This window comes from Rhinolophus sinicus, linkage group LG07 (genome assembly GCF_036562045.2).
Source record: "Rhinolophus sinicus isolate RSC01 linkage group LG07, ASM3656204v1, whole genome shotgun sequence".
NCBI lineage: Eukaryota > Metazoa > Chordata > Mammalia > Chiroptera > Rhinolophidae > Rhinolophus > Rhinolophus sinicus.
The window spans coordinates 18,840,208-18,853,453 of NC_133757.1; the positions used below are offsets into that span (position 1 = coordinate 18,840,208).

Sequence of the window (13,246 nt, forward strand, 5' to 3'; positions counted from 1 at the left end):
ATTCTGGTTAACAGGGAAATAGTATATCAGAGGGAGAAAAATCACCTTGCCTAAGACAATAGATGACCTATAAAACTGAGCCTCTTCATATTATTATGGAAATTACTTTTGGCAGTAGTGCCAAAAGGTATTATCTATTATTGTTAATTGTGGTTGGAGACACAAAGCAATACCATCATTTGAGGACTTACTTGTTACTTTGAAAACAAGAGCTTTTATGTGCCAGTGAATATGAAATCACCTGGAAATATTCTTGTGAATTTAGGAGCCTTGTTTAATGCATGCAATAGATTTTAATGGAGCCATGTGAGTTTTTACTTAGTAGCAGATTACCCGATGGCACCATGTCAGCCATTCAATGAAGGAATATGCTTTGCTTGGTGAATGGGAGACAGAGCAAACTATAACCTTGTCAGATTTTACGGTTGGGAACAGTGGCTTCAGTGGAACATGGAATGAGAGGCAGTTAGCCTCCGATTTTATGTGTGTGTTTCATCTCATCCCGAGTGCATCTGGCAGTCATAGCATTCTGCTCACTGCACTGCGTCCCTTTCCTCTTCCTCAAGAAGGGTCATTTGAAAGGACAGTAAGGAACCTTCAATCCATCCTGGATGATATAAGCACAGTTCAGGCTGAGTGTATCTGGCGTGCAATCCTCATGTGCCATTTGCAGTAACAGGACACCACTTTCAAAGATGACATTAACTGTTCTGAGGTTTTACTATGATTGCCTCCAAATGCTTGAAAAGTCTCTGTGTGTTTGCCTAGCACTCTGCTCTTCTATGACATGCCTGGATTTTTTTTTCCTTTCTCTCCTCTTTTCCTGGAACTGCCGCATCCCTGGCTGGTAATCCTTAAACCCAGGGCTGCAGTGATTTCTCTTCATACAGCCACACATTAAGGACATCGTTCATGCGTCTGCGAACCAAGCTCAGAAAGCGCCAATTAATAAGTTGATGGGGAAGAAGTCAGTGGTTAGCCTTAAGGCCACCTGTCTGGAGGCATTAGGTACACACTTTGAGTGAAAGGACACCTGCAGAGAGTCGGGAATGGTGCATTTTATCACGCATTTCTAGAGGCGTAAAAGGAGAGTAAAAATCAGTTTTCAGGGCAGCCTCTCCATCTTGTTCTTGTTGTGGGTTGTTCACACCACGCTGGCCAATATTAGCCGTTCCAACGGGACAGCAATGCATATGAAGCTGTGAAGTCTTACACATGTAGAGCACACTGTCTTGTCAACAGCCCAAAGATTGAGAAGGACCTCCAGTTCTTTCTGTGGCACTTCCATTCGGTTCTGCCCAAAGTTCTGGGCATCTTTTTAGTTTCACATGACTATTCTGAAAACTCTTTCCATCCATTCATTTGAAAAATATTTATTGAATATAGAATATATGTTTGGTCTCACTCTAGCTTCTAGGAATACACCTGTGGGAAAGAATAATAAAGAAATACCAATTATCCCTATTCTCATGGGGTTTATGTTCTAGTAGAGGTTGTGTGGACAATCAACAAAATAAACAAGTAAATTTTTTATATAGTAGGTTAGAAGGTGATAAAGTGGCCTTTGTAAAATTCCCGGAGGAGGCTTTAGAAAGCCCAGCCTGTGACTCGAGACTCAGAAAATCAGTCTAAAGGTAGGATGGCATGAGCTATTTTTGATGTGAACAGAGGGCTGCAGTGAGGGAGAAACACCAGTAGACTATATCCCCTTTTTATTTTTTTCCCACCTTTCCCACAACGGACTGTGAAAAGTCTTGCTCTTTTATCCCCCTACATATGAAAAGTAGACAAGGCACAGTAGGAAGAAGAGTAGAGATTAGGGGAACAGTGGGAAATATTTCAGTTTAAGGAGATAACCTTGTGAGGGGAAAACAACAAGGAACCCTGTAGAAGAGAAGATAATGCCTCTCTCTTGCTTCCGACTTGTCCTGCCTCTTTCATGTCTTAGTGAAAATCATTTTGTGGCATTAGTCCAAGGTAGGAGAACAACCCTGACAGCGTCAAAGTCCCTGCTTGGCCAAGAGTTCTTTGCCTGCCTCTTTTTTTTTTTTCCTCCTATGTCAGAATTTTAGCTCATTTTTCAGTTTCGGAAGTTTGTAAACTTAGCTTTCTGTGGTTTTCTTTCCCCAACAATTCTTTGCTGCAGATTATGTTGCTCACAGACCCGGAGATTGAGAGCAGTTTATTGATCAGCTCAGATGAAGGTGCGACCTATCAGAAGTACCGGCTGAACTTCTACCTGCAGAGCTTGCTTTTCCACCCCAAGCAAGAAGACTGGATTCTGGCATACAGCCAAGACCAAAAGGTGAGCACAGTTATTTTGTCTGAGATGACAGCTGATGGTTCCCCAGGGAAGAGGCCTCTAGTTCGTCATGTCTACATGGCTTCTCCATGATCAGCTTTGTTCTGCGCAGTAGCCTGAACCGTGGGCCAGTGGGGCGAGGGGCAGCAAGGAGGATCCCGGGTCACCTAGCTGGAGCTGTGTAAACATCTGAAGCAGCATGTGAGGAAAAGCTAGACACTAAGGAATTCGTTGTGGAGAAGTAGTTCTCAACTTAGATGTTTCAGGCTGTCAGGAACCCCTGACCCTCATGGAATCCTTGACAGTGTTTTGTGTATGTGGAAAGGTGGTCACTTTTCTGGATAAATAGCCAAGATTGCTTTTCGCAGACCATAAAGGAAAGAATGACTCCCAAAGGTTAAGAACACGACTTGAAATTTGCTAAAATAGTGGGATAAATGGTCAGAGGAACAATAATAACACACATAGGTAACATTATTTAGAACCACATTATCTCATGAATTCTCGTGCTGGTTGGGTTGATGGAGAGTTCCATTTTTAAAGAAAATATTGAACGAGGTTATGCTATTCTATGTCTTGGCATGTGTGTGTGGCATATGTGTATATATTTTATGGGATAGATACTATAAAATATATCATGTCCTCTATACTACAGATACACTATAAAATATATAGTTCCTCCTTTTAAGGAACTTACATTCCCAGGTGGAATACAAGGCTAGCAACAGGAAATGCAATTAAACTAAAAGAAACATCACATACACAGGCGAATGTGAGAGAGACTACCATAAAAGCCAAAAGGAAAATAATGAGAGATTGGAACGCTCTTTGTGAAATGCATGATTCAGTGAAGACATTCTTAGAATTCTCCTTAGAGGACTCATGTGTTAGACATTACACATATGTAAAGAAATACTGGACTTCCCTGAGTGAATAGGATATTCTAGGGTTTATTTGTCTGGGCAGGTAGAGCTGTGTGGGGTTCTTCCTGAAGAGAGTGGAATGGCGTAAGCAACTTTCCAAGGTCTCTATTGACACATTTTGTAGGAAGGAAAATTCTTAGGTTTGGTGTTTTATTCGCACCGCCCTAACTGCCAAATAAAATACACATTAAGCCTAAAATATCAGAGATTTACACTTAGTGGTTTTTTCCCCCCCTCTTGAGCACTCTGGCTACCTTTTCAGCAGAATGTACATTTAATTTCTGAAGTCAAGCCACAGTGTATCTGGTCCAGGATGGTGCAGTTGCTAGAGGCGAGGCTGAGAAGCTCAGGACACAGAGTATTAGTCATTTAACCCACTGGGTTATTGTATTTTATCTGACAGTTGCTTAATTTTCTCCATGATGCTAGAGGCACAGTGAGGGCCAGATTTACCTGGCTAAGTGAATACCATACATCTTTGCAGTTGTGCTAAAGGAGATGCCCTACCATGTAACCCTTCCTGTTCCAGCACTTTAAATAGTATTTCCCATGATCACTGTGGCAGAGGGGTAACCCTGGAAGAGTTGGGACCTCTGGGCTGTAGCCCCAGCTCAGCCACTACGGCGAGCAGTACTTAGTGTTGCCTTCCTTTGCTGTAAAATGTATTTGGATGCATAATTATAATTGCAGGTGCACTTCCGAAAAATTGGGGAAAAAACAAATATTAAACTCCACATCCATTTTAGGTGCTCTGCTTGGTTTACCGTTGGTATAAAATCACTGTGGTAAAGAATGTGCAATTCATCTTGGGAGAGAATATTAAATACACCCGAGTTCACCAATAATCTAAGAGAGGCCAAAAAAAGCAGTACCTTCATTCATACATACTAGTTACCCAATCAATAGAGCTGGGTCGATTATGTGAAATTGGCAGCCCAAAGTTCAGGAGATAAAGATCTTATGAAATGATTTCTCTGGACCTTAATTAGTGTGTCATAGTTCTGTTGGGGCGGGCACATTTACACAAGAGGAGTATCATGAACAATAATACAAAGTTAAAAACAAATCATGGTTATAGGATTGTGAATTTGTGTGGCTGAAACTGAAATTTGGTAGCTCTAGTTATATATTTTTGGAACAAAATCTTGATTATTTACTGTTTTGACTGTTTTGTTGTTAGGCAAAATAAGTTTTGTTTTTCTAATTACGCACCTTTTGAAAATTTTGGTCAGTGGAATAATGTATTCAGAGCTATAGATTACAAAAGTTAATCTGGTAAAAATATAAGGATGAGATGTTGTAATAGGTCAAAAGCAAAAAGACCAGTTCAGATGATATCATAGTCATCCGGTCTGGACCAAAAAGTGTCTTTTGTGATGATACACCAAATGAATTCCATCATTTTGGAGCTGGAAGAAGCCTTAACAGTCTTTGCTCTGTATGTAGTTCAGGAACCAAAACTCTGCGAAGTTAGTGAACTTTCTCAAAGGGAAAACCCACTAATTGGTACCACATATCAAAGTTCTGTGAATGGAATAAAACCTTACATGAAATTTGGTAGGGTTCTCATACTTAAGGGTGATACCTTGACCTTAGCAGATGGGCGGAAACCCGCTTTTCTGCTAACCTCTCTGTGTCTCCAGGAGAGAATGAAGGAGAAATCATCCTGGAAAAACAAATGTAGATAACCTGTTAGTACAGGTAGGGGTTGGAGAAGAACTCCGTATCTCAGGGCTTGAATCACAGAATGAGGAGTGGCGCATTACCTGGGAGAGGAGTGAGCTGCAGCCATCAGATGAGCCGTTAGCTAATGGGGTTGGCTGGACGTCAAGTGGAGAGCACCTTGTCACCACTCAGGTGGGTCAGTGATATGGAAATAATAGCTGGCAACCCCCACGAATCACGGAGCCTTTAACACTAATGAGATGCAGCTATGAGCACCAAGGAGGGCCCCATGCTGGTGTTGGCAGACACATGACTACATGTGCCCAGGAAAAAGGAACATCTTTCATATACCATTTTTCCCCGAAAATAAGACCTAGCCGAACCATCAGCTCTAATGCATCTTTTGGAGCAAAAATTAATATAAAACCTGGTATATTATATTATATCTGGTATATTATATTATATTATATTATATCATATCATATCATATCATATCATATCATATCATATCATATCATATCATATCATATCATATCATACCTGGACTTATATTAAAATAAGACCAAGTCTTATATTAATTTTTGCTCCAAAAGATGTATTAGAGCTGGTGGTCCGGCTAGGTCTTATTTTCTGGGAAACACAATAAGTATTGCTCATCGATTTATCTGTGACAGCTGCATTGCTGCTGCTGCAGAAACTCCCAGCTATGAATTTAGTTAGCCTCCGTGCTAGTGTTGGCTCTGCTGGATGCTGTTTTACACCAAACTGATGGTGAACAGAATTTTCAGGAAAAAGTTCTGTCTCTTAGAAAGTATCTTGTTAAGATACTTTCAGAACTTACCTGTGAACAGAATTCTCTTCTTTCTCTCTTTCCTTGTATGCTGTTCTCGTTGCCTTTTCAGACATACTCTCCCTCTTTTGAATACGTAGCTACCTTCATTTTCCCCTTATTTCCCTGTAAATGCTTTTCTCTCCTTCAGTGAGTGAGACCTGAAGGCCCTGAGGACAGAGGCTGCATCTCTGGCTTGTAGAATCGAGCCCATACAGACTGTACTGTGGAATTGTAGTCTGGCTGCATTTCATCTTGAATGCCTGAACAGCCAGTGGAGGCTTTGTGATGTGAGCATTTTTAGAGACTCAAAGAGTTTTGTTGAGCAGATTGTCCTTTCTGGCCCGAGATAGAGTTTTACTAGCCATCACTTCCGTAGGAAAGCAGATTTTAAAAAGAAAGAAAAAAGAAAGAAAAAGAAAACCTTTTAATCAGGGAGAACTGGGCATGGTCAAATGCCCTCAGAATTCATAAAATCAGGATATGTTGATGTTTTAGTCTTTTTTCTTAGAGAGAAAAATCTATCTATGGTATTTGGTGTCTAGGTGGTTGCCAGAAGGTGACACTTTCTTGAATTGGCACTCAGCTCTCCAGGCACCACTAGAATGACTGAAGGGAAAGATTCGGAGATATTTTTCCCTCTGAAGTTCTAAAAGAAGTTGCCTGGCTGCTTAGGAAGCTTCGTTGGGGGACTTATATGTTATAGAAATAAGAACTAGATACCCTTGGCCCCTGAAGAGTCTATTTGAGGATGTGCCATTGGAAAAACCCTGGAATTTCCAGGAAAATAAATATAACAGATTTCATGGAAAATTTATACCAAATGGGAAGAGGGACAATGGTCATGTAAAGCCAAACACCTTATACTTCTTACAAACAAACAAACAAACAAAAAACAACAGTGAGTCACTGTGGACACTATGAAGAATTCCGTGATGTTTATTATAGGAGAACCAAAATTTTGCTTTTCTTTATTTCTTTCTGTATTTTTCTTTTCTTTCTGTCTGTAATTAAGCAATAAGCAAACCAAACATTCTGCTTTCTTTTGGTTTCTTCACATTAAGAAACCAAGCAAGTAGGACAACGGAGATTCAGTTCTTCATTCTATTGCTTGTTTTCCCCCACTTTCTTGCCTCGATACAGAAAACCACCCAAGGAAGTCTCAGCAGCAGGCTGAGTCTGCCAACTTACATCTTTGTTTTAATTTGGAGATAAACGAGTGTACACACTGTACTATAAAACACTGCCTCCAACGGCATCTCTCAGTCTGTCTTAAACACCTCACTAAACATGATGTGTTGGGAAACATTTGAAATGAGAGAAAACAAAACGCAGATGTGACTGAAAGAAAAAAAAAAGAAACCCAAACAGGAGAGGAAAGTACAAGAATATACATATACCGCAGCATTTCAGGTCATCCTCAGGCGCTGAGCTCGTGGTCTCTCTGTGGTTGTACTGGAGGAGTGATTTGTAACGGGGGGGAGTCTGCGATGACCTACTGAACACTTTCGGGACTCAGGTTCCTGAGTAGCTCAGGAGGGGAGGCGCCCTTGCTCTCCTACCCAGGCCAGCAATGTCTCTTCCTTGGCTTGCTTTGTAAAAGGGCCTGCTGGCCCTCCCCATCAGCAAGGGGCACTACTTTTCTGTGCTCCTGGGCCTGTGCTTCTCCTACCCCCCAGTGGAGGTGTAAGCCCACCTGGGCCACCACCTCAGTTCCTACACAGACAAGTATGAAATCTAACTGAAGGACGTGGCTGGATCTGAGCTGTGGGAAACTGGAGAGCAGGTATTCATTTAGAAGGGGACATACTGGTAAACTCCTGACTGTTGTTCTTGCCACAGAGGATGGCACTTCCAATGTCACCTGACCTTCAGATTTTTTTTCTGAGAAGTGTAATCCTGCTTTGCTTGAAATGTGGTATTTTATTTTTAATTACTTACAAAATTTAAACCAGAAGTGGTGCAGGGCAAATCAACTTTATCTGCTGCCTTGTGTTAGTCCCCAAATCACTTTTACTTCTATCTTTCCCATCATCTTTGTTTGGTTCCTGTTCATGGTTCTATCTCCTTTATTTCAAGAGATGTTAAGATGATTTGTGGTTTTGAAAACATCTGTCTAAATGAGTGGTCAATTCAGTGAAGGGAGTATAAAACATTTGAGACAGTTTGGTGGGCCACCCTTCATTTTGTGGCAGTTATGGAATATTCCCTAGTTTATATTCGCAGTTATTCTAGAGCTCTCGGAGTCAACAATCCAGGTAATACCACTTGGGGACCTGTATGCTGCCTGATCTCCTCTGTATTTCAGAGAATCAGTTTATGAAAAAAATAAGAAATCCTAAGTCTTGCATGTTGGCCTCACCTTCAGTATTTTGTTATATATGGGTAAGATACATGCAAAACCAACACATGGTTTTAAAGGGGGAAACATTTTGACAAGGAGGCTTTTTTTCACAAATAATTGCACCCCTAAATATTACTAGCCATAATTCTCTGTATAAATGAAGGCTGAATGAGTTACAACCATGTATTGATAGAAAAGGAAAATAATATGGCCAATGTTTTGATAGCATGTAATAGAATTTTAGTAACTTGCATAAAAGTACATTGAAAAAAAAACAAAACTATTTTTAGGTCTCTCCTTCTCTCTACCAGTCCTAAATTTTATTTAAACAGTTTCATATACATTTAATATATATACATGCATATATATGTATATATATACATACGTGTATACATATATATGTATACACACACACACACACACACATATATATATCTTTCATTCCTTTTCCTGACTGGGCCCCAAGAGAGGGACATTGCTTATCCTAGCTGCTTGGAATGTCGGGCGATTCCTGGGAAATAATGACACTTGATAAGGGAATACATGTCATTATTTTCCAAAATTCAGTCACATGGGTTTCTCACCACTGACAGACAGTACAGCAAGCTAGGGAAGAGCATCAGCTCACTACTCTGTCATGCCCTATCAATGGCTGCATGACCTGCAGCAGGTCACTTAACTTGATAGTTTCTCCAACTGTAAAGTGGAAGTAACAATAATAGTACCTGTTCCACAGCACTGTTTGAGGATGCTGAGATAGCATATGTAAAACACTTAACACTGAGCAGAGCCTGGCATATAGCAAGCATTGCATAGGTCCTAGCCAATGTATGTACGATTCAGAGACCTAAGAGACAGGCAACCTGGTAGAGAGTAGCTGGATTTAGACACAAGGCTGCCTGAGCAGTAGTCCAGTATCTTTTCAGTACCTGAAGTTATAGGCACTTTAGTCAATGTTGGATGCCTTTTTAGCCAATCACTAAAAGGTACAATGGAACCAGAATGAATGGAGCAGGGAAGAACTAATAAATAGTATTCAGAAAATATTATTGATTATAATAACTGTAAACCATTAAATGTTTCAGTATTTGTCTTTACAGGACCTGTGTTTTTCAATAAGCCTAGCAGCCCCTTAGTGTCAAAGGGCGAATTGAAATAAAAGATACATGTCTCTTTGAAATTCAATTCTCTGGAGATATTCAGATGATTTCTGCACAAGCACAAACACTTAGGAAACTGATATCTACCTAATACCATCATGTTTCCCCAAGGCACTGCATTAAGTAAAAAGGCGCTCAATTATTTATAAGAAATATGTTGAACATTACATACCATGCTGGTTTGGCAGGATTTCCATGTGCTTGAAATTTCCCAATATCAGAGCTGATTTCTAATCTCATGAATATGTAAATAATTTAAGTATCTAAGTACAAAACTGGCAATTAGAGTAGAAACCAGGGAACTTGCTTAAATGTCAACCCCAATGCTTGTTTATAAAACAAACTCTCAAGCGAAAATACCATCATATGCAAATAAGGACAACCTGAGTTCACCTTAGATACCTTGTGTAACCAGTTTGTGTCACTATTTTTTCAATTGCTCTCTTGGACAGTTATTTCTATTCCTAACGATTTGAGTGAAATGGACTGCAAGAATGAGGAAAAATAGAGATTTTAAAAAGAGTGATTGGGATTAAGGTTTGGACAGGAACAACGAGGCTGTTTGATACATTTTGGCTTTTGCAGCTTTTTGTCCAGTTCTTTTTCTCTAGTCGACCCACCAGCATTTGTCTGATGGATTAATGTGACTCCTTAATCCAGGCACCAGTCCAGCGAAGTTGAAGGACATTTGACGTCATAAGACAGCATGGACCTCGTAAATGAGCTGAAGGGCTACCCAGAAAAGACCTTTCTCTAAGGATGGACCTTTAGAAATCTAGTAATGCTCAGATGTTCCTACGTTCTTCCTCATCAAGAGTGGTTGCCACCAACGATGTTGAGAAGGGAGGGAGTGGTTTGGGGGATGAGGAATTCTTCACCTCATGAACAGACACATTTTGTGAGTTTATGACTGTATGGTTTTCACATTAAAAAAAAAAAAATTAAAATGTTATCTTGCCAGCCTCCCATCTTCAGTGTAATAAGATCCTGTAAGTACAGATTACAAATGGCACATTCAGTGTCCAAGAGAGCCAGAGCACCCAGGCCAGGATCTCATAGCTGGCGAGAGGAAAAGAAACCAGAAGTCAGGTACTCTCCTAAAATTCCCCGATTCCTTAACTGAGCTATACCATTAGTATAAAATTTCACTGGATGAAAAGGCACACGCACAGATCTCCCAGGCTCTCATTCTAACTTGCTCAACTCCAGTGCCTCCTGGCTGACATGACTACAGGTATGATGAGAAAACATCCCAGAACATGAAGAGCTGTGAACCAGAGGGGCCTCAGCTGCTCCAGAAAAGGCCATGCTAAGCAGCAATCAACCTCAGAGGCTGGGGACATACGAGCATTGTCTAAGATTCTTCTGTGCTTCCCAAACGTCTGGAAGAAAAATGCAATCACATCTGCTTCTCCCTGCCATCCCTCCCCTCCTTAGGGTCTGAAGGCAAGAATTGGTGGTAGAAAGGGGGGAGAGAGAGAACTAGCATCAACCGTTTGCTCTGTAGCAAGCACTGTACTGGGTTATTCCCATGGACCTCTCACCTTGATTCTTATAGCAAACAGAAAATGTATTGTTATGCCTTTTTAGAATTTGGGGAGTCGGAGGCTTCAAGGGGTTAAGAAAATTCCTCATGGTAGCATATCAAGTGATGGCAGAGCTAGGGGTCTAATTCTAATTTGACTATCTTCACTCTCAGTCCTCACTGCACCATACACTGGCCTCCCTAGAAAAACCACTGAGATTTTTTTTTTTCCCTTTTCTTACCCCCTCTTTTTCCCTATTTTTATTTAGCCATCTTCTTCCTGCCCAACCTGCCATGAGACCTACTCCCTCTGACAGATGCCGTGGTACCCATTTGAAGAGCTGAATTTCACAGTGGAAGGGGGATTGTTGTTTCAGGATCACATGGCAGAGGGAGGGAGAGGGAAGAAACAGAGTAAGACAGAAATCATCGCTGGCTGGCTCCCAGGTACCCAGCAGCCCCTTGTGATTCAGCAGACCAGCTAGTGACACATGGAGAGACACAAGTACTGTGACCCCTGCACATCTGTTCCTCCAATCTTGCCCCAGCTCTAGGTCCAGGAGTCTGCATGTAAATTCTCTCCCTGCCCGGGCAATGACAGGGACTTTCAGAAGTGGCCCTCTCTTATGCTCTACATCTGGTCATATTTTTTAAAAATTTGTTTAGTTCTGTTTGTTTACTTTTAAAATATTGTTCCCTTTCCTTCTTCTCACACCCAGGGGCCCTGACTAATCCAGGCTCATCTCTTCTCTGCCCTGTATGTAGTACTCACCTTCTAACTGATAGCTCTCCTCCTTTTTCATCTTCACACTGCTAATGGTTTCATCTTACTGAGACACAGTTCCAATTATGTTCCAAGTGACAATTTTCTTTTTCTGCTTACTTTTGTCTCTCAAAACTGCTGAGCTGCTCCTATGCATTTAAACTATGGTATGATTGCAGGGGATGTGTGATATAGATCCTTATCTTAACTTCGAATTATTTTATTTATCTTGTATTTATTTCTCCATCTATATTATAGAACCTTTTAGGCTAAGATTCCATCTCATAATTTTCCTATTATACTTCCAGACCTGGATGCACAGGAAGTGTCCGCAAGTTGAATGGCCCACAGTCACGTTAACTCTTTTCTTTCCCAGCCAGCCCAGTTCCATATGTCTGATGCCCCAAGCTGTCTCAAAGTACCCAACCATGGGGCATGTGACAGACTCTAATGACAGCTGGGGAATGTCAGGTGACAGATTTGATAAGTTCAGCCTAGGGAGAGATTGATGGAGCCAGTGATGGTCGTCATCTTGCTCACGCTTCATCTGCAAGACCCCAACACTCAGCCTTTGTGCTCTTGTCTTCTGACCTCATTAACATTTGGATCCAGTCTACATTAGCTCCCATAAGTTACGGCAGCATTGCATTTATCCAGCCTACTTTCAGGTTCCATATGCAGCCTCTAGTTCCCACTTCTCTCTTCTTTCGGCATCCCCACCAAGCTGGGTCTTTTGCAGTGGACAAAAGAAAAACAGCAAAACCACTCTGAGCTTAGGTACACTGTTAATTTGCTCAGAATGACATGTTTGCCCTGGAACACTCTTCTCCACATCTTCGTACTGAGAAATTTTAACTGTACTCCTAGGCCCACTTTGAAATATTTGGCAGATTCCCAACTTGTCCTCTCATGCTCTGGTCACTGTAGCCCTCTGAACAAAATGGTACACGTTACTCGGCATTGTCTGTGACATAACCTGACAAGCTGGCTTCTTCAAGTAACTTACATCTGTTCGGGGTTTGGGAACTGGTCTTGAATGGTCACCATGGTGCTTTCACCATGGTTCTTCAATGGTCATCTCTGTACCCAACAGCCAAGAAAAGACTTGTGTCAGCACTTAGTGAAGTTCTATGAAATTATTTTAGGTACCACAGAATGGGGTTTCCCCTGGGAGTGAGCTCTCGCCTTCTCCTTGCTGTGGAACCCAGGCATACTTCTGATTGATTCTTGTTCTTTCTGTGGAGGTTGATGGAGGAAAGAGCTGGATGTTTGTAATGCCTCAGGCCTGGCATTATGAATTCATTTGAAATCTTCAAGACACCATCTCTTTTTTGCTAAGAAGAATTCAGTTGCAGCAGTGAGAAGTGGAGAATCATGAGGTAGATGAGAGCTTCCCCAGGGCAGCATTAGGCTGAGGCAAATAAAATAGAACTGGCAGGGTTTTCTGTCAGCCTTTTCAAGAAGTGCAGTGTGCAGCCCTCCCGCCTCTAAAATGTTAAGAGCAGAGAAGCAAAGAGGCGTGAGCAGGCAACCTTAAAAAGAGCCAACAGCAGGAAGTGGTTTGCCAACGTGGAAGCCTCTCCAGGATCCTGTGTGGAGGAGGCCCAGGGACCTGCCTCCTGACAGGGAAAGTCGTCATGGGGAACTTTGTGGTGAACTGCTCCCAACCCCATCAACCGAAGACTTAAAGTATGTTAGCATTCTTATCTTCTATGGAATTGTGTCCTTGGACCAA

The 13,246-nt window shown here is 41.4% G+C and overlaps 1 protein-coding gene across 10 annotated transcripts in view; it reads left to right on the forward strand.

Moving 5' to 3' along the window:
- SORCS1 (sortilin related VPS10 domain containing receptor 1) overlaps positions 1-13,246 on the forward strand; it is a 462,347-nt gene that overhangs the window by 286,089 nt on the left and 163,012 nt on the right. For all 10 annotated transcript variants that reach the window (XM_019725092.2, XM_019725090.2, XM_074339088.1 and 7 more), the window contains exon 4: positions 2,147-2,305. In XM_019725092.2, coding sequence (XP_019580651.2) covers positions 2,147-2,305 — 159 coding nt within the window. The remainder of the gene's footprint in view (positions 1-2,146; positions 2,306-13,246) is intronic.